Source organism: Podarcis tiliguerta (genome assembly GCF_965153285.1).
Source record: "Podarcis tiliguerta genome assembly, chromosome: 7".
In the NCBI taxonomy this organism is placed as follows: domain Eukaryota; kingdom Metazoa; phylum Chordata; class Lepidosauria; order Squamata; family Lacertidae; genus Podarcis; species Podarcis tiliguerta.
Window position 1 is genome coordinate 37,680,545 of NC_139540.1, and position 26,702 is coordinate 37,707,246.

The following is a 26,702-nucleotide window of genomic DNA, read 5'->3' on the forward strand; positions in this document are numbered from 1 at the left end:
TTTTGGATTTCTCAGGAAGCTTACTCATTGGGGGGGTCCTGACACTGAAAAAGGCAGGGCATAATAATAATAATAATGATAATGATAATGGTTCCTTGCACTTCAGTTGCTCTGGTCAATAGCTCAGTTTTGGGAGAGCACATCCCAGATGCTGCTGCTGGGGGCTGCTACTCTGGCCTTTGGGCCTGCAGGGTTTCATTTTGTACATGATGAAACTGCTAGGCAAGGTTTTCCCAAGATTTAATCTGAAGTGTTGTCTGGATGCTGGTGATAGCCAGCTCTATCTCTCTTTCTCATCTGATCGCAGGAGGGGACTGGTGGTTTTGAACTCTGTCAGATGCAGATAGGCTGGATGCAGGTGAACAAGCTGAAGCTTAACCCAGGAAAGATGGAGGTAATGATGGGTGGAGTGCATAGCCTTTGTTGGATGGGGTTGTACTCCCTATAAGAGAAGTACAAAACTTCAGGCCCAGAGGCTGAACGTGGCTCTTCAGGCCTCTCAATCTGTGCCTCAGGATTCTTCCCAAGCCATGCTCCTCTCTAATCCTGGCCTGCACCCGCAGGAGCATCTGCCTGGTTTTTGTGCTGCTGCTTTATGCCATTTGAAGAACTGCAGTTAATGGGATCATAGAATTGTAAAGTTGAAAGGGACACTGAGGATCATCTAGTCCAAATGCCTGCAATGCAGGAATCTAAGCTAAAGCATCTGTGACAGGTGGTCATCCACCTCTGCTTAAAAACCTCCAAGGAAGGAGAGTCCACCACCTTCTGAGGGAGAACTGTCCAACAGTTCTTATGTGAGAAAGGTCTCCCTGATGTGTGGCTGGATTCTCCTTTCTTGTAACTTGAATCCATTGGTTCAAGTCTTACCCTTTGGAGTAGGAAAAAGCTAATAGGGTCACACACATAGGATCACACAACAATATTGCTGTTGTTCAGAGGCTGTCAATCAGCCAAATGACTAGATGAACAACTTTTTGTTTCTTTTCAGACAAGCCAATAGACATGTGAAGCAATGTATTGACTTGCTCATCTGCTCCATAGGCTCAGCAAGGTCTTCACCTGGTCCTGTCACACACAGCTGTAATTTTCAGAATACTAAAAATGCAATCAAATTTTTGACTGTCATTTGTGAAGCAATCTTCAGATTACAGATGATGCTCAGCCAAGCCAGGCAGAATCCAATGCAAAGGGCCCCAGTTTTCTCATCTCTTGAAAATGTACTTAAAAATTTCAGAAATATTTCTGATATATTTCTACATCATTAATCTGCTGTTTATAACAGTCGTGGCATTTGTATGAGGCTAATGCCATATTTTGACATGATATTAAACAGGAATTTGGTTACATTGAGTGGCAGTTACTGTAGAGTCAGGGGGGAAATTATTGCTAGGCAAAGCACATTTTAAAATGTCACAACAACTGTTAAGGTGTAGCATGCAAATTCCACACCTGAGATAATGTAAAACCCTTCACTTCCCTGTTTCCAGGTTCCCTTGCTGCAGAGGAGGAAAGGGGGCGGGACTGAAGGCACATATCTGTTTGACTAAAAATGAGTCAGTTCTACTGGAGTTTCTTTTCTGTTTTTAGTTTAAGGAAAAGAAAACACACATAATATACAAACATACAGTTTCCCAAAGTAAACATATTAAAAAAATAAACCACAGCTAAGGCAAGGATCAAATGATCCCATCATATTTAAAGACTGATATTTTTCAGTCATGACCATATAAAACAGTCAGGAGAATGGAACATTTTTATAAGCAACCACACTTACTTAGTGAGATAATTTTGTAGGATCTCTGTAGCAAACACCAGGCAATATTGATGAGGATTTATTAGGAATACTTCTATCCAATTATATATCTCCTCACAGTTCCTGTGCAATGTTGTATCAAATATGCATTTATCTCAGATTTTAATCTTTAAGCTGTTGTTGTACAATGTTTTAAATGCTTTTTTTATTCTTGTGAAAGCTGTCCAAGTTGTGCTTTTCAAGCTGGTCTCTGACCGTAATAAAATTATGTTATATTATGTTATCAAATAATGAAAACAAATGGTGTGTATGTGTGTGTGTGCATGCGCGCGCACACACACATGCTTAGTTCCCTTATGGTAACAAAGCGTGTTCTCCTTCATGGAGAGCACGTGTTGCGGTGGGGTCTGCTGAGCCACCCCTCTGTTACCTGGCAGGGTCTCTAAAGATGGCCTGGGGCAGTGATTGGTTCATTTGGTTGCTGGGGTAAAAGTTATGTTGCAATTTTGGTGGGAGGGGTAAAATGTTTAAATACTCTGCACACAGCCTGGAGCTTTCTCTTTGCTGCGTGCAACGGATCACCCGCCCTTGAGTAAGGGGTTGTTGCATTGACCTTGCTATGCCTGTCATGGGGTCGTCTGCCGTTGGGGCAGGGGCCTGGTAGGAATTTTGTCCATCTGGCTGATTGGCTGTGCCATTTGGTTGTTGCCTACTGCGTAGCAAATCATCCAATCCCTGGAATGGGACTAGGGCCGGCAAGCCTTCGGGGAGCATGCGGATGAGAATTGAGGGCCTGTGACTCAGCTCCAATTCCTCCCCGACTTGCTTTCCCCCGCACTGTCTTTCGGTGGTGCCCGGAAGTCAGTTCTGTCCCCAGGCGGGGGGACAGATAGTCTTAACCAATGCCTAAACAACCACTCACGGTTTTGTATTTAAATAAAGTTGTGGCCAAAATTATGCCAAAAACCTTAAACAAAAATTAAGTGTGCGTTGTGAGTTATTTGGGGGGTGGCTTGGGGACCTCGACACGCAAAGGGGAGTATAAGAAAAATGTATTAATTAAATAAACCCATGACCTTGCACTGAAATTCAACCCACAATTTCAGCACACTTCTGAACTGGCATGCAGTATTCCATGTTTTCCAATTCAAGGGCTATAATATATGGAAGGATCTGTTTAGCTTTCTTTCTTTCTAAATCAATGCAGCCAGCCCCTACTCCTCCTGTGTCACATGACAAAATGCTTTTGATGCTTAATGGAGTTTCAAAAACAGTTACCGAGGTGAGTAGTGGAGGCTGCTGTTTTGGGTTGTCTGTATTTTTAAAAAATATATCCATAAATCTCACTGGGTTTCTGCAACCTCATGTGCATGCCTAAAGGACCACTGTGGATTGTGGCCTTTTTCCAGAAGAAGGAGGAAATGTCCTGGCATGTTCACAGACAGTATATCTGTAAAGGTCAGTAGAAAAATCCCCCGGGGTGTGGCCCAGCAAACTGGTTTAGTATCCTAATGTTGGAGAAAGGGGTTTGTGGCTTCATGAGCTTACGATCCAGCCATCACCGCTATATTTTAAGAAATACCAAGAAAGAGACAAAATTATCCTATTGAAAGTAGTCATTAAATTGCAGGTAATAATTTTATTTTATAATATTGTCTGCATATGTAAAGTATTGCTCAAGGTAGTTTTCTTCGTGAGAAGCTGAATCTTTTAGAAGCTTGAAGGCAGCAGAAGGAGATGAAAATAAAAGTGCATGCAATAAAGAAAATAATATATTACCACAATTTAAAGCCGTGGTATAATTACACAGGCAAAGACCTCTCTCATGACATCTAATTAGGAAAGCAACTGCTTGGTAGAATGTGATTCATTCTCCTTTGCATGTAGGGGAATGCTTTCTACTATATGTAATCCGCCAGTAGTAAAGAGCAGGCTTACCCTTACAAAAACGACCTATAATCTCACATACAGCCATGACAAATTTTATAGAGGAGCCTGCCCTCCAGACATTTTGGACTACAACTCCCCTCAGTACCAGCCAGCCAGACTAGAGCTGATGTGAATTCCAATCTAAATGTGTGTTTTCAGGATCCATTGTATTCCTATGATTGTTTTTTCATTCTGAATTTTAAATTGTTGTAACCTGCCCCAGAACCTGCTGAAGGGAAGGTAATAAATTTTATAATTATGATAATAATCCAAAACATCTGGATGATGCAGACTGGGGAAGGATTGTATTAGCAAATCTGCAGTAAATGTTCTAAATCTACTTATTGCAGTGAATGATACATGGAGGATTCACATTAACTGCAGAAGGTGGTAACAAATTTGAGTTAATGTCGTATTTCCGAAGAGAGTTGGTAGGATCAGCCATTTATGTCATGTAAACAACTATTACAAAATACTTTATTTCATTTAATGTAAGAAATTAATGTAAGAAATTTAAATGTAGACTGCAACTCTAAGCACACTTTCCTGGGAAAAAACCATTGTGAACATTATGTGTCAACTTTTTGGGGTCGCAGTTAGCTACAATAACTAAAATTGACTTCCTTTGTGAAAAACTGTTCTGAAATCCTCTAGGGCAGAGGTTCTCAAACTTTCTAGCCCCATATCTCATTAGAGACAGCCCAAAATTACTGAGGGTCACCAGTCTCAAAATGGTGGTGCAGAGGCAGAGGCAGTTACAAAATGTTGGCAAATGGAGACAGAGATTGGCATAATCAGCTGGCAATTACTAACATCATTTTCAATTGATACCTAAACCATTTCTTTGTCACAGCATTTTCCTTGTGTCAAGCTAAAGGCAGACATTTGCTCTGGAGGTATTGTGGTTCACTCTCGCCATTTTCGACAGAATTTGCTGAAGGCTTTTTCCTTTATATTTGTCCCTTCCCATGCCCACATGCCTCCTAAAATATTGTTATTTATCTACTGTAATTTCTTCTGCCATTCTCCATTCACACCCAACTTTCAGCTAACCCTCACCTGCTAACACTGGTCCAACTGAAAGGTTATGGCATTGCTAGGGCATGGAGCAGACAAGGGAGGAGGCACTGGCTAGACTGTGGCACTAAGGTCAACCTGTCCTACTAGCATGTCCTGGCCTACTGGATGTAGGGTTTAGCACTATGCTGACAACTATTTGGTTACCGATTTGAAAATAGAATTAAACAGTTACATAGCTAAACTTTTAATGCCCATGTTTTCATTAAATGCTCAAGGAAAGCACACTTATGCATTATTTTCTAAAATAAGGTAAAGGTACCCCTGCCCGTATGGGCCAGTCATGTCCGACTGTCCACAGACACTTCCGGGTCACATGGCCAGCGTGACAGAGCTGCTCTGGTGAGCCAGCACCAGCGCAGCACACGGAAATGCCGTTTACCTTCCCGCTATAAAGCGGTATCTATTTATCTACTTGCACTTAGAGGTGCTTTCGAACTGCTAGGTGGGCAGGAGCTCACCCCACCGCAGGGATTCGAACCACCGACCATGCGATCGGCAAGCCCTAGGTGCTGAGGTTTTACCCACAGCGCCACCCGCGTCCCATTTTCTAAAATAGGCAGTAACAAAACATTCAAGTGTAATAATGAACAAGTTACTGGAAACCACAGAAGGGGAGAATTCTGTTGAGATCAAGTCCTGTTTGCAGGTTTAGCCACCATGAGAACAGGATGCAGGACCAGATGGGCCACTGGTCTGATCCAGCAGGCTCTTGTTCTCACGTTGAACAACATTATTACATGTGCATCTGCAGTGGCAAAGGAACCCTCTCCGTCACCCGGGGCGGTATGCTGAGGGGCGGGGTCAACCGCTGGGCAGCCCGATTGGACACCATGCAAGTGGCAGCCATACGAAAGCCAGTACGGATGCCACACGCGAGCGGCAGCCTGATCGGACTGCGCATGCGTAACAGCCTGTATGGATGCAGCAAGCGGCGCCCATACTGCACCCTTCGCTGCTCCACACCTGGGAGGAGGCAGCAGCCTATCCTGTCACACACACCCCAGGGTGGCCCGCTCGCTCTGCCCCTCCTTTGTATGCCACTATGCACCTGTAGTTTCTGTAATGCAAAGCATTACAAAACAGGTATTGTTGCAAGACAGTGCACCTGGCAACCTACCTTCCCCTTGGCAAAAGTGTCCTTTCCATTCCTAACTAATTTCCTCTTGCCAGTGTCTCCCATGGATCCTTTCAAAGTGACGTACACATCTGAGTCTGTTCCTGATTCTGGGGAGGAGTCCGTTGAGATGTACAGAACATACTGTTTAACTGTAGAAAAAGCAAGAGGTATTGACTCTCACTCAATAAACATATACAAGTTAATAGCACTATACACATACAAGTTAATAGCAATATACTTTTATTAGGAGACCGCTGGGTGGGCCTCAGCTTGCACAGCTATGGGCAGGACCTCAGGGAGGAAGCCTTGGGCTTGGTTCCTGAGGACTTTTTACAATACTAAGGATGGCATGTAACTAAGTTTTGCTCACAGTATGCACACTGAAATTAATAAGCAGGAGAAAGTTAGGTCCATTATTTTCAGTAGGTCTGCTCTGAGTTGGCTGCTACCCTAAGAGCCTTTCTGGAAGCTCCTTATCACCCCCAGGCAAAAAGGTAGGGCGTGTGCATATGAGTGTGCTGCCCATGTGCTGGGCACTCGAGTGAGAAATGACATCCTTGTGGGATAGTAGTGAAAAAAGACATGCTGCAGACATTTCCTGCAGCATTGCTAAGCCCTCTTGGCGGTCAGGGATTATACACAAGAGAATCTTCTCTTCTTCTAGCTCTTCTTCCTTGAATAACTTGTTTGTGTGGATCTTCACAAGTGGCAAGTCTACAGAAGAAGTGGCTTTTACATGGATTTACAATGCTGGCATTAGTATCCACTCTGCATACTGAGGACTTATTGAGCTATTCCCAGCCTGTGAATGGTAATTTTAGCTAAATGTTGCACAGTAAAATAAGCAGAACTATAAGATTCTCCCTTTTCTGACTTTGCCAATTCTCATGTGTCACCACCAGCAGCCTTTCATCAGGCTGTAACAGAGAAAAGCATGAGATGCAGGGCCACCCCATTGGCTCTGCTGAGAGATCTGCTCCATAGGACTTCTCCTCTCCCTGAATTGTTTCTATTCCAGCTGGTCAGAAGCACCACTGAGGAAACTGGTGTCAGTGTTTTCTTATTTTCCTCTTCCCTACTCTTCCCATTTTCCTTTTTTTAATTGTGTATTTTAAATCTTTAAGTTTGCAGGGAGTGGTGTGTGTGTGTGTGTGTGTGTGTGTGTGTTACAAATCTGATGAAAGCAGCTCTGAGAGCCCTTTTGGCTGAAGAGTGAGGTAAAAATGCTTCAAATGAAATAAACAAGCAAACAAATCCGTGTGGCAATTAACAAACCTGCTAAAAAGTTGCAGCCAGCTGTGAGAACTGGAAGTTCAGCCACTGTGCTTCCTTCAGCATCTGAAAAATCTTGGACACATGGGAATTCCAGGATTTGTTTGCTTTTTCTGTGCTGAAGTTTCACCTGTAAAAAACGAGATATGTATAGATCAAACCAAGCTCCATGTAGGCCTGTAGTTTGTTTCTGGGAAGCTCACAAACAGGGCATGAAACCAATGGCAGGGATTCTATGGCAGGGATGGGTGGACCCATGTTCTCCAGATGTTCATCATCCTTGATTGTCAGCTTCATGGGCTGGTGCTCCTGGGATTTGGAATCTAGCATCATCTGGAGGATGAGAGATTTTCCAATCCAGTCCTATGGTTTGTCCCCAGCTGACATACAGAACTCCATAGCCCTTGAAGACAGCAATGGGGTCTACACCAAATTAGCATCTTCCAAGCAGACACAACCACGTGGCAGTCATATTGTGAGAATCAGCCCTAAGTCCCAGACTCCAGCCATCAGTTCAGATCACTTAAGCTCTACTGGTTCAAAACTAGAGCATGCTATATCCTAAGCATAGTTATTGATTATCTATTGTGTACAAATAATGAGATATTGAAACATTAGTCATGGTGCAAATACAAGCGTTGAGCCACAATTTCAGGCACCGGCATAGCCGGGGGGGGGCACCTGGGGGGTGTGGCTCCGGGTGCATTTTTTAAGGGGGCACAACTAGGTGCCCCCACAACAGGTTTCCTCATTGAGAGAAGCCGTGCCTGGGCCCGCCCTTTGGGGCTGGGACAGCGGTAGCACTGGCTCCTTCTCCCTAGGGCTGCCCCGGGCCATCTGAATAGAAGAGGGAGGGCGTAGCCATCAGCTGGCCACAGCTCCATTCCTGGGTCAGGCCTGACCCGGGTGACCCGGGAGAAACTGGCAGTGTTGCCGCCCCTCTCCAACGCTAGAGGGAACTGCAGAGGCAGCTTCCTCAGATGGTGGCCCAACACTATGAGCCGGCTGCAGCTCCACCCCAAAGTCAAGCCTGACCCAGGGGCAGAAGTGTTGGAGAGGCGGCGGCAGCACCCGTCTCCAACGCTGGGACCTGGTGCACAAGGGAGCTGTGGAGGCAGCTTCCTCGCATGACAGCCCAATGCTACAAGGCAGCCACAGTGCAGAAGCAGCGGGCTCTGGTGGGTGAGTGCACTGCCTGGCGGCACACCCCACCCACCTCCTGTGCATGTGTGTCTGCCCCAGGTGGTGATCGCAGACGCTGCACCCCTGTATGCAGGGGACATGGCCACCAAAGGCAGCACAGAAGAGTTCATCTCCCTACATATATAATACCACCTATCATCCTCTGAATGTTTGAATCAGTCCAGCATTTGCAGGAAAAAACATTCCTTCCTGTAAATACTTATGAAATGTGCATTTATCACCCTCTGTGGAGGATGTTTCTTGAAAACCCTACTTTAAAAATGACTTCAGAATACACTGTGGAAAACATGGTTTTGTAAGAGCTTTAAAAAACAAACCACACACACACTCCAATATCCAAAGTTTGAGTAAAGCAATAAGTCCATTGATGGGTCTGCTCAGAGCATGACTTCATTGGATATCACCTATTGAAAGTACCATATTTTTCCATCTATAAGACGCCCCCATGTATAAGACATTTGGGGGGGGGGACTCCGATTTAAGAAAATGGGGGGAGGGAGAGAGAGATCTATGTATAAGATGCCCCCAAATTTTGGACATTATTTTTTTGGGGGGGGGGGACCTAGTCTTATACACGGAAAAATACGGTATCTAATATTTCATTTAGACCCAATATATTTTGTGTAAATGCTGTTGGGGAAAATGGATTTTCTTGGTTTTCATTTCAATCAGGGTTTTGGCCTGGTTTCGGAACAGAAATTGCTTTCGTCACCCTACGTGATGACCTCTGTTGGAAGAGAGAGAGGTCAATATGTGCCTGTTAATTCTCTTCAACCTCTCAGACCTCTTTTGATATCATCAACCATGGTATCCTTCTGGAGTGGCTGTCTAAGTTAGGGGTGGGTGGCACCACTTTGTGGTGGTTCCAGTCCTATTTGGAGGTTTTTTCCCCCCCAGAGGGTGATGCTTGGGGAGTGCTCTTCAGCCCTGTGGAGCCTTCAATGTGGGGTTCCTCAGGGTTCAATTTAATCCCCTGTGCTGTTTAACATCTACAAGAAACTGCTGTCTGGGGTTAACTGGAGTTTTGGAGTATGCAGTCAGAAATATGCTGATGACACACAACTCCTTTACATCTACAGGTGAAGCAGTGGATGTCCCTCTGAGCTTTGCCTCATCCAACCTTCTCCCTGCAACTATTGGCTACTCTTGTACACTCTTCCTTTGTGATTTCTGCTTTCTTTCATTTCTTATATTGTCCCTTCTTCCAACACAGCTCATCTGTAAGCTTTTTATGCGGTTTATTTTGGTGCCTCCCACTTTTCTTTCTTGTTGGAATTGCCAGCCTTTGTGCCTTCAATAGTTAACCTTTAAGAAACTCCCATTCATCTTGGACTCCTATCTCTTTGAGTGATTTTGACCATTGGACTTCACCTAGTAGTTCTGTTAGCTTTTTGAAATGAGCCTCCTTAAAGTCCAGAATGTATGTTCAACTACACTCAGATTTCCCTTGCTTGTGTATCACTTCCTCCCAAGGTTCTCTGTACTTTGACTTCATTGATCAGTTCCTCCCTGTTGGTGAGGACAAGGCCCAAAAGATATGACCCTCTTTTTACATCTTTCACCTTCTGGGAAATGAAATCATCAGCGGAGCAATTTAGAAACAATGCAAGACTTTCAATTACAACTATGAATGAAAAGCTATTCCCCAGAAGCATTTTGACTTTTATTTTGTCAGGGAAAATTCCTTATATTTTCTGCAACACAGCTATTTTGCTGCAATTGATGACGTTAGCTTCAGCATCCTAGACATACTTGGAGAGGCTGTCACTTTGGTGCTCTGCCTCTTTCCTGGGATGTCAGTTTACATGGCAGGTACTTTTGTCAAGGCATTGTCACTGTCTCCCTTTGTTAGTTGCAAGTCCAGAATATAATAGCCAGTTTGAAAATATGTAGATATAGAGCCATGTTTTACTAGGTAATATTGAAGTCAGCACCTTGGTGTAGCTGATCCAAATAAATATATGAGAACGTTTCTTACAGCTGCCGATTAGCTACTGAGCCATGTTCAAGCTCTAAACAACTTAGGACCAGGATACCTAGCAGGCCAACATACCTGGCTGATCACTAAGATCTTCAGAGGAGGCTTTGCTGACTATACTATGATCAGTGGAATGTCACCTTGTGATATCTAGAAAGCAGGCCTTCTCAGTTGGTAACACTCACCCACATGCAATCCAGGAAGTGGAAACAATAGCTACTTTTAAGCACATGTCATGTCCCTAGATAATAGATTTCTGTTTATATATATATATATATATATATATATATATACTCTTTCATTGCTATATTTTGTTATATTTAGTTTTAATATTTTATGCAAACTCTTTAGGGAAGGGATCACTGTATTATAAACAAAATAAATAAATAAATAAATAAAATGTTCAAATATGTTAGAGAACAAAGTCACTCCTCTGCATTAAAGAGGAAACAGGTTTACTCCAGCCCTTGGAAGGACTGAAGGAATGCAAAACACAATCATTCAAAGACATCAGCTGGAGGTGAAGTATAGCCAGCCACTAAGAAATAAAGCATCTTTTTTCACCCATCCAAACTAGGGATGGGAAGGCAGTAGCCCTGCAGATATTGCTGGACTCTGGCTCCCATCAGCCCCCCCAGCCCCCCACCCCCACCCCTTGGCTCAGCCAGTGGCAATCATCACAGTGAAATCATACTACCATAGTGAAATTGGTAATTGTGTTATGTAATAACACTTCCTTCTGTTTTCTTAACCACCTGCCAACTACTTCACTGAGTGACTCGGGGAGGGAATCTTTCCAGCCCCCACCATTCATGTTTTTTTTTAAAAAAAGAAAACATTTCTTCCCAAATAAATTTTTGACGCATACTATGGAAGCCGTAATAGTTCTGCTATAAACAGATATGAATATTATGTGAATAGTCTGATATGTGACAAACAGATCTGAGCATTATGTTACATAAGACTGTTAGATAACTGTTGAGCACAACTAGAAGATGCTTTCTGAAAATCACATCCCTTTAAATAGGAATATGTGTGTGTGGGTGGGAAAGTAGGTTTGTGAAGGATAGCTGGGGACAGCTCTACAATACCTGTATTTTTCAACTGCTCAGAGGCAGACGCAAGGCTTGCCAGTAAAGTGTGGCTGAGAAGACAGCCTGCTGGTGGACAAGATAGGCAGCTTCCTCTCTGTGTGCAGAAGGCAGATAGGAAAAAGGGGAGCAGGGGGACAGAGTGGAGGTCTTGTGGGAGAAAAAAATGAATTCACACGACCCGTGTGTGTGGGGTAAATAACAAAAGAATTGGCTGGGCACATAATATAATAATAATATAATATTTTATTATTTATACCCCGCCCATCTGGCTGGGTTTCCCCAGCCAATCTGGGCGGCTCCCAACCGAATATTAAAAACACAATACAGCATTAAACATTAAAAACTTCCCTAAACAGGGAATGAATTAAAAATGTGGGGCTAAACTCATTCAACAGCAGGAGAGAGCCCTCAGTAGCAGAGTTAAACTCAGAAAAGTTAAGCAGCAGTATAATGTGGAAATATAGACCTTTTTATCCCATTTAGTTCACTTGCAAAGTGCTCTTCTCTTTTCTACCCCTCTTGTAGAAGTCATAAAGTAAGTTTAAAACACTTTACTTACAAAAAGTTCCAAAAGTCAGATTCATGCATTTATCCAAGCAGCAGCAAACACAGAGAACACAGGCATAATATTAATGAGTAGGAAATACAGAAAGATAGCTTTAAACAAACAGGAAAGCAAGTGGGGAGGCGTGAAGCTTCAGGCTACACCTAAGCAATGCCTTGTGGCTGGGAAGCTGACTGGAATGAGGCTGGAGGAATCTGGGGGGCTAGTGGGCTATGCCTGAAGAAAGGATTGCTCTTGAGTCCTTGAAGTGGAGATGCACTGACACAGAGCTTATTTGCCTCAGCCTCCAGAGAGGTAGAACAGTCCTGCAAGGGGAAAGCAAGAGGGCTCCCCACCTCCTTCTGCATGCTAGTAGGAAGGAAGGTAGAGGTAAAGCCGCCCAACAAGGAGCTGTTGGACTACCTTTACTGGATACCCAAAAGTTACTGAGTGAAAATTCTGGCTGACTATTGGAGGGGACTGTCTAAAACCCTAATCCGGGAGGCATCTATCTTTGTTGGGGTGTGAAGTGTGCTGTAACATTTAATCCCCAATAAAAACCATGAACAGAATATCCTAGTGATTTGTGGCCATTTGTGCAAAAGAAGAGGAATGAGGGAATGGACACGGGGGCCTTTGATTTAGCCTTGTCCCTGGAAGCCCAACAAGGTTATATAAAGAAGTTTTTTCTTCCAGTATAATATACAAATGCATAGTTAGGATTTACCTCACGACAATGCCACATTTCCCCATCTGTGTCTTCTACTTCCAAGCGAACTTTGCATATCATATTAGACTTCTTATCCAGCTCCAGTGTTGCCTGATAAGCCTCAGCCCTCTGAAATGATCCTTTGGGAATAAAGACTGAAGAAGATGCCCCTTTGTCATCACAAACCGTAAGAGTCAACTTAGGGTTCATAGCATTGCTTGAAATGCCTCTAGTTGTAACAGTGACATCCCAAGTACCTAGAGAAGCAAATCAGTAGGAAATAACAAATTGACTGTAGTGTTGCAGAAATCTGAATTTGCTCCACAATTTTGAACTTTTGTTAGCCACAGAGTGCATGAAATAAGCCAACAGTTAAACCCTTGATATTTCAATACTAGCAATAGTGCCATGATTGTTAATCATTTATATACTATTCTGAATTTGTACATTGTTTTACGATTTTAACAGTGTTTCTGCTCATATGATATCAATGGGATCAAAAACTGCTGAGAGATCAAGCAAGAAGGACAGAGTAATACTCTGCATGTTCCAGGGCTCATCCGGTCTTATGCTTGTCCCGTGCCTAGAAAGGATGGGTCTGAGCAGTTTCCCCATTGTACCACACTTTCTAGGCACAGGTCCAAGTGGTTTTGCCCTTGTCACACCACTTTCCTCTGGAGAACTAATTCTTTAGCAATAAATCGGAGCAAGCATCAATCTGAAGAAAACCCAATTGACATTTGCTCCTATTCAGTGCTAAATATTGCATTTCCCCAGGGAAAAATGGTGGGGCAAGAGCAAGTAGGGATGAGCCGCTGCTCTCAATGCACTTCATTCATCATCATCATCATCATCATTTATTATTTCTACCCCACCCATCTGGCTGGGTTTCCCCAGCCACATCAGGGCAACCAAGGTTGATTCAGTGGTAAAACTGCTCCTAAACCCAAACTGAAATGGATCCAGATAGTCTGTAACATCCAGGAACTGCTGCTACTGCCTCACCAACACTCTCTCCACCCCCTTGACCAAGAAAGGGGTTTGTGGGCATGTTTCAGTTCATCACATTTTAAAACAACATTCCTAAATGGGGTTTACCTTTACTTTTTTACTCTAAATGGGGTGTAGGTGAGGTAGAAAATACTGCTAGAACAGATTAGATATATCAGAAATAGCTTCAGATACAAGAGCCTTTGGTCTGTCATTCATCATGCCTGAAGAAGTCTCCTATTTGTTTTTCTCTCCTCACCACCTTCTGTTGCATCTAATCCCCAAATCTAATTTTAAATCATTTCTTATACTTCTTAGTCTCTGTATCTCTCTCTCTCTCTCTCTCTCTCTCTTTCTCTCTCTGTGTGTGTGTGTGTGTGTACACACATATTCACACACACACACACTAACTGTATTATCCCGCTTTGCAAAATGCCATGAGGATACATGAATGATGTCACTTAGAATAAAGGTATATTATATTTGAATAGCATTTTTTTGTTTCTACAGACCCATCCCTGAAAGACAAAATAAAATCTATCAAAACAGAATCTTTAATATATTTTTATAATTTTTCATCTCACCATGAAAATTTTCAGCCAGCTTCTCTTTCATAACTTTTCCAAGAAGTTGCACCTCTCGTTTCACTTTTCCATCACCAACTCCACTGTCCAACCATTGCTGGCACAGGAATACATACTGGTCACTATTCTTCTCTGATTCTTGTATCATTATTCGGTCAAGGTACCAACCCGCTCCATAACCAGATCTATTGTGTTCCACAACCACTTTGCTCAACATTCCTAGATCTATTGCTTGGACACTGAAGGTATTCAACTATTGGGGAAAGGAAATAAAGCAGGGCCAACATCCACTTAATAAAAACATATTAAACATCGCTCAGTTCAACTACTCTGTTAGAAAAGAGAATCGTTTTCCTGTTCAGTTGTTCCTTTTACTGGTACTTAAACGCAAAACTGGTTCAATAGCTTTTAGATACCTTATTCATATGCAGAGGTCTTCTTGTTCAGAGACTAGTAGACCTCTGTCCTGCCTAAAATGCTTTTGGGAACTTGAGATTGAGATACATTTATTAACTAAATGATTCCTATAGTAATATTTTCCAGCAGCATTCAAAGTATGCAGCTGTTGCTGTTAACTTTACAGGTAGACCATAGTGGCTGAACAGTATGTGCAGCATAAACCCAGCAAATCCATAGCTGTTTCAGGATTTAAACTCATTGGCCAGCTCCCTGTCTCTGGTATTTTGATCTAAATTGATGACTTTCAAACTGTGTTGTTTGGAACCATGGAATTCCTGCAAAGGTTCCTGAATTAAAGCATTAGTAATAGAAGTTCAATTTCCACCGCACAGCTTGTCATACAATACAGAGCTGCAGGGGAGTTCTGGGTGTATTCAAGGATATACACTCAGTTCACATGGGCCATTAGGACTCTTCAGTATCCCATATGGACCCTACAACACCCCCTACCCGATTCTTCTGCAAAGGTTCTTTGGCAGGAATCTTGAAATGAGAAGGATTCCATGGACACAGAAAGCTTGAAAATGACTGGTTCATACTAATACCATGCATGATTTTCTCCATCTACTCAGCAGCAACTCTGTGAATGACAGCACAGTGCAATACAACAAATCAACCAATTTGTGTGTGTGTGCTTAAGTTTTACTCCTTATAGTGTTTCAAATTCTAAGTATAGATGGCAATGCTAACAATGGCCAATTAGACTGACCACAGAAAGCTATCAGTCTTCTGTGCATGAGAGTTTGATAAAGACAAGGAAATGGTGTGGGTTTTTTAGTGCAAATGAACACTTCTAATACTATTCTAGCTTCCAGTAAACAACAGTGCAGTAGCAGCTGCAGAGATGCATGTTGGGATGAATAAATTATATTAGAGGGAATGAATGTGTGCCTATTTGAGAGAGAATATGAGCGGGTGGGTGGAAGTATGGGCACATGTGGGTAGCAAGGCGACCAGATGGATGGAAGAAGCAGCAGCAGCAGCTATAATTTTACTTGTTGACAACTTCTATACAATGAGACAAAGAAGAATGAAATAAAACATGAATAAATTAAAATAAAATGGAAATGCTTTATGGTTTTAAAAATCAGATTCTTACACATATCTTTTGGTCCAGGTATATTCTACAAATACTCCCAGGAAATGTAGCCTGGAGAATATAATTTCAACTAGAAAAATAGAATTTCTGACATTTTTACCTTCACATATTTATACTCTTCCAAAAAACAGTTACCATGACAAAGTACAGCTCTTAATGGGAAGTATAAAAAGCCCAAATAGTCAATAGTCAAGAAGAATGTATTGTAAATAACTTCTGGAACATTGCACCACTTTTGATTTTGTTATTTGAAATGGCAAATCTTGTTATGGTGGCACGCTATATGCAGAGTTGTACATAATAGGCTATACCAGCAATATTCATCTTTCTTTCCTGTTAGTACTTTTCAGTTTGAAATCTATCATTAATCCCTTTCAATAGGACAATAAATCAAAGTCCTCCGGAAACAGTGGTCAAAATCACCCCATTGTTATCAATGAATTTGCCTTATGATGCATTAAATTACACAGCTCTCACTGTTAGCCAGAATGTATTTTTGTCCTATGTTATTTCTCCCTTTGTGTAAAGACACATACACTTCATTGGAAATGTAATTGATGAAAAGCAAAACCATTTTATTAAATTGGCTCGCCTGATTTAGATTCTGCTTTAGTTAGGCAAAATGACAATTTCCTACTCATTTAACCCATTAAACCAATGAGAGCATTTAACTAGAAAGATAATTACTTAAGCAATATAAACCAGCCTCATTCACTGTGATTTGATTTAATTGAATTGCTTCATCTTCTTCTATCATACAGTTGTGACAGCTACAAGCAGTAAATTCAATTTAGGCTTATTAATGTGGCTGAATCAGATTCCCAATTTTTGGAAGGGATCTCGTGAGTCATGTAGCTCAACCCCTGCAGCAGCAGGATTCACTACACTGACAGATACTTATCAACTCTCTTCTTTTTAATCTCTAGGAAGGGAAATTCAACAATTTTCCTGTGCAAGTTGTTCAATTGCTCGGCTGTTTTAGTGGTTACAAAGGGCCAAACTAGCCAAGGCATTGCAGTTCTGTGATCAGATATTCCATCTCTTCGCATTTCTTTTAAAAGCAGCAGTGAGATATCTGCATCGGATTTGGACCCTGGATATCTGTTCAGAATTATATGCAAATATCTAATATCATAGGCACAATTCACCAAGTACTGCTGCTGTTCAACCTCAATTTATTTCAGCAGGTCTTGCATTAAGCTCCCAGACAAACCCCATTAAATGAATGGAGGTTGAACTACAGCAGTGCCAGTTTACATTTTATATGCATGGTATTTATTTCTATACACATTCCTTAAGAGAAGTGATTTGTATAGGAAAGAGTCAATAGAAATTAGAATTATGGCATCCTGTGCTTATAGTTCCAGGAATATTCCCTTAAGGCTGCAGCTGTAAAGCTTGAGAGGCTCTCCTTTCTCTGTCATTAAACACAGTTGTTTCAGCAGGGTATTGATGCACATCACAGTCATCTGCAAATTGTATTTAGAATCCTTTAAATATATAATGTTATCTTAATATCCTCAGAGTCCTTGGGAGCTATGATATGGGAATTCCTGGAGTTGCAAGAGATTTTCCAGTTGGCATGCAGCTACCCTGTGGAATAGCAGCTGAAGAAGCCAGATCCGTCTTCATGGAAAGCAAAGGAGATGCAGATCTGAATGGGGAAATAACTCGGGTCTGGATCTGGACCTGGTCATGTTTAGAATAGACTCACTGAAAGAGCCCCAATGGCTCCATCTAGCCATGTCTAGGTCTGGACCCAGCCCCCTCAGCTTTGCAACTTCATGACTCCTCCAAACCCCCATAAACTTGTACAAACATTCCCAGAGCTACTTTATCCACCTCTGTTTTATTTTTTTATTCCAGCCCTTTGGTTATTGAATGATAGAAGGTGGCTATTTCTGACAGCATCAGCACTGCTAATTTTGCATGTGTGTTTTGGATGTGGCAGCTCCTTTTTCTTTGACTTTCGCAAGCAATATAGAGAGGGAACACCTCTTAAGTGTCTTTTCTGCATTTTTCATGATTGCAGATAGCAATGCCAGTGAAAGCAGAGCTTGAGATAGCTGTGTTGTGAACACTCTGATTGAAGTTTACAAAGCCCCTCAAAATAACAGCTAGACAAATTCTAAGCCTACCTGACCCTTTGCAAAGTATGCACAGGACTCTGAACACCTAAGTCTTCTTTTGTAAGAGTCCCCGTTCTCCCCGAATATTGTAATGAAGACATCTGCTTCTGTTTCTGATGCAGGTAACGTTCCTGTGTGGACACTGATTGAGTAAGTAACCACTGTGGAAAAAGATAAATGATAGAAAATGTGACAAATAAACCTATGAGAAGCATAAAATTAATACATGTGTAAGAAATAAAACCAATAGTCCTATATCCTTCCTCTTTCATGAACAAACCACACAGGACCTGCTTTATGAACATAAGTTATGAGAAAAATCACTTATCCAAAAACAATAAATTAGTACCCAAACCTTGCTATACACACCACCAATTTATATATAAGAACAGAGAGTTTTACTTCATTGTTTGCTTTTTGATGGTTGGCTGAGAAATGGAGGGAAGGAGTAAAGGGGAGCAATCAGACAAACCAGAGAGCAGTTTTTTCTGGGTTTTTGGGGGAGTGGCTTTTGGGGGTCAAACTTCCATGGTCATGAACACAACGGCTTCTGGCACAACAGAACACCATGACAGAAACCAGAGTGCACAGAAACACCGTTTACTTTCCAGCCACAGCGGTACCTATTTATCTACTCACACTGGTATGCTTCCAAACTGCTAGGTTGGCAGGAGCTGAGACATAGCAATGGGAGCTCACCCCATCGTGCAGATTCCAACCGCCGACCTTACAATCAGCTACTTCATCTATTTTTAATAGACAAGCAATTATGCTTTAGGGCAGCCCTCTACAGGTCGACTCAGAAGTAAGTCCCACTAAGCTCCATGGGACTTACCCTCAAGTAAATTTGTATGGAAGTGCATATTTAATGAAAACAAACAGGTGTACAAAAGAGTATTTATGGCATTTGCTTCTATTTCATTTTCGTACTTATCTTCCTTAATTCCTGATTTACTGTATCTCCCCAATAACATCCCTGCTCTCAGTATAATTTCTTGCAATACACCACACATGTGCACACTTCCAAAACCCATAATACATGGCTACTAAAAAGTAGTTCCACTTTTAAGCCCAGTGTTACAAGTTTATAGCATTCTGCTTATTATTCAAATATGAACATCAGATCTATACTGTCATTCCTGACTAGAACTTTTGTCACCGAACAATGTCAATATGACTTAAAAGTGCAATTAATGAAGCTTGATTCATTTCTTGCAGAAGCCAAGAGAAACAAATCCCCTTTTTTCATATTAATTGCAGGACTTAACTCCAGTTAGCATCTATTCATTGCTGCTGATGTTTTTGTAGAAAAAAAGAGTAAAGTTAACAGGCCTAAAGCCCTGCTGTTTGTTCCAGATCAGCTGCTTTCCCTTTGAGCCTGCCAGTTAGATAATTGCTGCCACTACCAATTAAAGTGCTATGAGGAAGTAGCTCAACTCTTCACATCGATCTGCATTAATATTATTCACTACAGACAGAAATCATCATCCAGTATGATGCCTGGATGACAACACATAGTTTTGTATACGTCTGTATAGTAATGCATACGTCTTTAGGCAGCATGACAGAACAATTTTTAGAGCAGTAGCTGCATGAACTCTGCATAGCACTGTGCAACTAAATTTGCTAATTTATCAGAGTTTGAGTTGGGATGTGAAGGAAATCATTTTTAGTGAGACCCAACAGAACCCTTCATTTCAGATGCAATCCTGCAAGAGTTAGAGGTGCTTAAAGTGAGATAGACAGAACATAATTACTTAAATAAAAGTCCTACTTAATTTAATGTAACTTAAACATGCCTTTCTCCAAGTTTTTAAACCCAATTAAACCAGATTGCCTGGATTTAAATATTTTATTAAATTTGTATACTGCCCTTCATCCACAGATCTCAGGGTGGTTCACAGCCAGATCCTCAACTGGGAGAAGCCAGCATGGTATTCTCCATACATTCCAAGTCCTTATTCAGTTCTTAGCAGTGCAGGCAGAACGTTATCTGCATTGGGAGTGCTGATGGAGGTTTTAATCGACCCCCCCCCCTCCGCATTCCGTCTCGCACTCCCAACACAGACAAGATAGTTGCATATTAGCACACTAATTGAAGCTTTGAACTGCTGAACTGGATTGCTGGGAAATCGAATGGGAAAGGGGTGTGGGTGTATGGGTGAGGGAGAGAGAGAGAGAGAAAGAGAGAGAGAGAGAGAGAGAGAGAGAGAGAGAGAGAGAGAAAGAAAGAAAGAAAGAAAGAAAGAAAGAAAGAAAGTGTTGAATGTCTATGTGTGTGTTGAACAAGTGTGTTAATGGCATTGCCCATGACTGGCCATCCCTTCTGGCACACAGCCAAATGTCCACCCACCACATGAGGCCCTTAGGAGCAGGAAGGTTGTTCACCTGCTCTAGAATAATGTATAGCCCTTCCTACCATGTTTTTCACAGAGGTAATTTCTGGAAGAGAGCATTTAGTTTTGCTTGTTCTGTGATTGGGAAACATACCCTTAAGTGGTGCTTTATCTGGTCTGACTGCTGCTAGCTCTGTCACAGTCTCAGATCCATCTTCTTCAAAAAGCCATTGGTTTAAAGGGTGAAAGCCCAGTTCTTCTTTAGTGTCCAAGTCTTTCATCCGGAGCTGCAGCCAAGAGGACATGGAGGACCACAGATTAGAACAAGCCAATTCCTACAAATGCCTCAGGATTCAGTTTCATGACTCCTATACAGTAAGTGCACGATTTTGATTTTTATTCACAAAAGGAGGCAAATTTGTTCAAGCAGCTCCACAGGCTTTCATTGCAAAAGCTGAGAACCAGATTTTGTATGGAGCCTCAATCTCATTTCCTGGGCTTAGATTTTCCTTGGAAGGAATTCAATCCTTCTTCCTTAGAGCTGTAGTTATTACAGCTAGTACTGTATTGCTAGTACTGCCATGAACTTGAAAATTGGACTTCTCTCATTAAGTAGATTGTCATGGATGCTCTCTATTCAATGCTGGCTCCATTGCCCTGCCAGTGTCTCTGTTGTAGCAGATGTTGCTAGATTCTTTTGTGTCTACATGAAAAAAATGAATCAATGAGGGGTGGGTTTTTTATCTGCTATCTTTGGATCTAGGAGTGGTTATACAATAAAAGATATGGATACGCAGGAGTCACATGCATCACTAATGGGCCATTTATACCACCAGGTCACTGTGCCTGACTTGGTCTGCTTCTAACAGATATATGCAATCCAGCAGTGGGTCGAATGGTCTGCATGTGCTGTAGAAGGAAGTGAGGGGCAGATGGGGCTCATCAACCTGGGAAGGTAGCCCATCTAGCAGAAGGAAAACTTTGCTCCTTGTATGCCTCCTCCTGGCAACTCCTGCAGCCAAGCTGGTGCCAAATGTATTACTCTGCTTTACTTTGGACCATATCAGCAAGGCCAAGAGGGGGTCTTGTCATTGGGGCAGCCCAGGACCTCCATACACACTTTCCAGGCTTGCAGTTTGACTTCACCCCTGGAGGTGCACACCGTTGTCTCTCAAGACAGGCAGCTGCCAACAACAATTCCCTTATGAGGCAGTTTTCTGGCTGATACTTCTAGACACTTTTGAGTATCTTTCTTGAGGAGTCTAATAAATCTACTAATGTATCTATATCTTAAAGCTGTGATATCTCTTAATTTGCTAGTATTGTTAGCTCCTACCTCAGGCATCCCCAAACTCAGCCCTCCAGATGATTTGGAACTACAATTCCCATCATCCCTGACCACTGGTCCTGTTAGCTAGGGATGATGGTAGTTGTAGTCCCAAAACATCTGGAGGGCCGAGTTTGGGGGTGCCTGTCCTAGCTTGTCATTTTTAATAATTCAGCATTGGTTGCACTGAGGCGGTGATTTTGTGCTTCTTTCTATTTGTACTTTGCTTAATAGTTGATCAACCGTAATAAACATTTGATTGATTGATCATAATGAAATAGTGCCTCAGTCTCCCAGAGGGTTATCTAGGAAGAGGGATTCCTTGCTGTCATTTAAATTGTGATTCCGTATCACAAATAGTGCACCAAGAGCCAGGCTACACATTGTTTCTTTATAGCATTTATTCTGCCTTTTCACGAAATGAGCTCAAATGTACATGTTTCCTTGCTCAAATGAGCTCAAATGTACATGTTTCCTTGCTCAAATGAGCTCAAATGTACATGTTTCAGTTGTAAACTGAAATTACCAGATTCACTTTTGATAAAACAATTAATTACTTCCCTGAAGAATGATTTTGATTTCCTGAGTACAAAAAGAAAAAATCTAATCCCTCTTAATGTTTTTCTTCTGGAATGGATTTTACTAATGTTGCAGTAAGAACTTTTAAATACTGATATGATATCTGCTATGATATCATATGATATATATATGACTGCGCTATAAAAAGAGAATAATCACTGTAGAAAAAATGCAGCTCCTGAACACAAAAACAGCAGATGTAACAGCAACACAGATGGATCTCCACACTATCCCTTCCCTTCCTAAGTGTGATAAAAGACAATATTTAGGGGATGAAATGTCTTTGCACTGAGACCACTAAGATGTGTGGCCTTGTTTGTGCTTTTAATTTACCTGGCTGACAAACTACTGTACTTGAACTGGTGTTCAGAAACTTCTTTTACTATGGTTCCTCACACACACTACATTTTATGTGCCTTTCCATCATTCTTTTGTGCTGACTTGGTTGTTTCCTTTTTCTCCTTTCTCTGTGCCACGGTGCATGAGGTGCTGCAGAACCACGGGGCTTTCTTGAGTTATCCAATTCATGATTAGCAGAGAAATTCAAAGGGTAGTAATGGCTGATTAGCTGTCAGCACCCACAGACCACATCTTCAGGGGTGATACAGGGGTGCTTCCATACTCTCACTACTTTGGGGTGGGATTCAATAGCACTCCAGAAAAATCAGGCTGTGTAATTAAAGCTGACTTGGAGCTCTGGCAAAACAAACCCACTTCCCCCAAATTTCTTCTTCTTGCAATGACACAAAAATGCACTGCAAAGTGGGAGTTAATGCTTGACGAAAAGTTGTCTAATATCCCCACAAACAAATCAGGATGGACAGTTTTATCCAGTCTTCCTGTGAGCAAATCGGGCTTCATTAAACAGGTTGTCTGGAAGTGACCCAGGACTCTGTCTTGTACCTTCTCCCGTTCCATGTATATTAGGCTACTGAATATGATCATAATGAGAAAGGGAGGTTGGCTCAGTTCCCATGTTAGGCTTTTAGTTATCTCTCTCCTTTCATCCCATCCAGAATTTGCAGAGTTGACACTTAACGTTGCGCCGAGCCACAGAGGCAATTGGATGCAAGCCAGTCAAGTGAAGCTGGAACCAGGGAAGACTGAAATAAGGATGGCTGACAGGTTGCATAATGGGAGAGAGGGTGGCAGCACAGGGATTCCCTAATCATTCAGGCTTATAACCTTGGTGTGGGTTTGTGATCCACTGCTGCAACTTAAATGCACATGATCTATTGGTACACACAGGAGTGCATGCTTTTTTCTTTCATATTCAGATCAGTCATGCCTTTGTAACTATCAATCATGCCTTGGTAACCTTAAGATTCAGTTCCACGAATAGATCGTCATAGGGCCATTCTGATGAGAATGAGCTGCTAAAAATTACATGAGTTTCCCAGCATCTGCAATGGCTTCTTACAGCTTTCTAGAAATTTTTGTAAGAGCTTGTACATAAAAATGATTTGAGCAGTGTATGTTAAACTGTTTTAAGCAAGTTTGTTACCTGGCCTTAGCCTCTGGGGATAGGCAAGTTATGTAAGTCTAAATAAAACATCAACAACAAATCGCAAGTCAGTTTTCAAACTCCTACAGTATTACATAAATAGAAAACTTGTATTTTAAAATCCAATACCACTGAAGCACCAAGTATTGTGCTATAGTACAGAGAGTAACATAAGGTCATGTGAGGCAATTGTAACATACCTTGTGAAGTTTAACTCCTTTGCTCAAACTGGTGTTGGATAACACAAAGGATATCTTTGTTATGCTGCCTATATCACCAACGCTTAACTGTTCAAGAAAACAAAATGTTGGCTGAACTATACATGTCACACATTCATTCTGATGATTTTTATTATTTTCTCTTTCACCTTAGCTCAGTTTGAATCTTGAGGGTGCAATACCATACACACTTATCTGGCAATAAGTCCCATTGAATTTAGTGATACTTCTGTGTAAGATTCATAGGACTCCATTGTAAATGAAGTTGCTAAAACTAGTTTTTAATGTGTTGAGCCACTGCATATATTTTATTTGCATATTGTTGGTAGAACAATAAAACCCAGTTAATTCAAACTGTTAAAAGCAAAGGTTGAGGAGAATACTCAACACACAACATCCAACATCTTGGTAAAATTCCATTCGTCAAATGTGTATTTCTTTTCTCAACCTCAGTTTGTAACAATCTCACACTTTTTCTTTAAATGCTGTTCACTTTATCCTTAAATACTAGCAAAACAACCACCACCACAATTGTGGTTTCCATATGTAAGTTAAATAATATGAGTTAAATAAATAAGAGTTTTTAAAGGGTTTCCTTCAGAAATTAGCATCAAAAGTTACGAGACTGCAAATGTAAGAACTTTGGGAATGGATACTATTATTATTATTATTAACCGATTTTGGCCAAATTATGTTGCAAAATTAATGTGCACATTAGATTTGATGGCACATTTACATTTGCCAGCAAATACTATTTTTAGTTTCAAGGTTATGAAAATTGATTCAGATGCGATGGCACATTAAACGTGAGTAAATACAGTATTATTATTCTTTATTTATTTAATTTCTATACCACCTTTCATTGAAAGATCGCAGGGCGGTCTACAATAGAAAAACACCCAAATACAGAACATGGTAACAAACAAAAATTCTACATTTCAATGCCGGCATTCATCCATATATAACCACAGAACTGAAATCTACATTTCTTAGGTGGAGGCATATTTGTATCAGTTAAAAGAAGTTAAATTTTATAAGGAGCTGATAAGGGTTGCATTCATTGCTTGGATGCTGTTTGGTGGCCATTTGAAAGTCTCCTTTTTTATTTTTATTTTTTGGTACGCATGCCTCTATTTAAGGGGTGGCCAGGTGCAGGCTGCCCTCTTGGCTGATCATTGTGGGATTTTTCCACCCACCCAGTACACCTCTCCCAATGGTGGTCTGTGCAGGGTCATGGCACCCAATCTCTGTTAGGAGCAACTCCCCAGCACAAAGTCAATCCCACTGGGTATCTATCAGGTAGTAGGTGGGCTGCCAGATGATGGATACATGCCCAATGCCTTAGCAAACCTACTATTTCCTGTAACAAAGTTGTGATCTAATTGAACCCAATACCAGTCTCCTGTGTCCATTCTTTCAGACCTCCCTGCACTGGACATCATGTGCCTGTGGCAGCAATGCAGTAGAACTGTACAGTAGAACATACGGTGTATGCTACAAAAAGAAATTAGAAACCCACCAGAAATGGATCATTTTTCATACTCTGGACATTCTGTGGAAGAGATACCCCATTGGTTCCATACACAAGCACTTTTACAACAGGAATCTTTTCTGGAACATGGGCACAATCCATCCACATCTTCCATTGCCCTTGACTTCTAACATCAAACATTTTCACTGGGCCAGATGTTACAGTCATTTCTGAATGGAAAAAATACCCAGACAAACAGCATGATGTCTATTTGAGTTAAATATTAATGTCAGTTCCAAAATGTATTACAGTACTCAGCTATATTCAGTATTTTGTATTTTCAGCCTCATCTTAATCTCTTGGGCTGCCATGTAGCAGGCAATACTGGAATAACATCACAGGAGAACACATGATTTGTGGTCTGAATTGGTTCCCATGATTGCAATATTGGGGTTGGATCTTGTGCAAGGGTACTATCTGTGCTGTATCTTATGTGCTTTGAAAATGAAGCCTTTAGATTATTCTGAATGTAGGAAATTGGGGAGCTTAAACTGCATTAACTTCCAATAAATCTGAGTTCAAGTTGGGAAACCTATCTTGGGAATGGCTTAAAGGCTGTTATGCAAGTGATTCCTAAGCAGTTAAGGCTTTAGTTCTTCGTACTCATGCTTGGGAATTTCTGTGGGACTTCCTTATGAAGAAACTTGTGTTGGGATTTGGGTGCTGGTTCTTCACCATGGACTTTGGCAAATACCATAAAACAAAAAAGATAAGTTACCTTGCAGTGGAATTGAAAGCTCCGTAAAATCTTTTTTTGAATGTTTACTGATCCAGTTATTATGAACAAAGGTATATGTGGTAAAAGGGTAGCTTCCTTCTTTTATTACAATCTTCTCTAGGAACCAATCATCTAGAAAAAGAGAGAAAGAAATATGTTTCCATTTCTGTCCAGTGACTGCTTTTGTGCATGGTCTAAATGATTAAGAATTGTAAAGCAACTTGCACATGCAAAACTCTACAGAAAGGAATTAGTTAATAGTAATAAGGATGATTATATGCATTTCCATTGAATGCTAAACAAAAATAAGCCTTGGGGAATTCAAGGATTCAACCGGAATGCTTGAAGGATCCAGTCAATTTCTGGGGTGAGTATCAAGCTCATTGATCATGTTGGCGTGCCGGATGCATATGTACTGTGTGTGTGTATGTGTAGATATATACATCCATATATACTCTCTCTCTCTCTCTCTCTCTCTCTCTCTCTCTCTCACACACACACACACACACACACACACACACCCTAGCAACAGAATTCACATAAACA

The 26,702-nt window shown here is 41.4% G+C and overlaps 1 protein-coding gene across 4 annotated transcripts in view; it reads right to left on the minus strand.

The window, feature by feature from the left end:
- Positions 1-26,702, minus strand: part of RP1 (RP1 axonemal microtubule associated) — a 177,878-nt gene that overhangs the window by 18,288 nt on the left and 132,888 nt on the right. For all 4 annotated transcript variants that reach the window (XM_083450883.1, XM_083450885.1, XM_083450884.1 and 1 more), the window contains 9 exons: positions 26,157-26,288; positions 25,427-25,608; positions 23,890-23,976; positions 20,434-20,566; positions 17,953-18,104; positions 14,257-14,509; positions 12,701-12,939; positions 7,158-7,284; positions 5,883-6,031 (listed from right to left, as the gene is read on the minus strand). In XM_083450883.1, the coding sequence (XP_083307009.1) occupies positions 5,883-6,031; positions 7,158-7,284; positions 12,701-12,939; positions 14,257-14,509; positions 17,953-18,104; positions 20,434-20,566; positions 23,890-23,976; positions 25,427-25,608; positions 26,157-26,288 (1,454 nt within the window). The remainder of the gene's footprint in view (positions 1-5,882; positions 6,032-7,157; positions 7,285-12,700; positions 12,940-14,256; positions 14,510-17,952; positions 18,105-20,433; positions 20,567-23,889; positions 23,977-25,426; positions 25,609-26,156; positions 26,289-26,702) is intronic.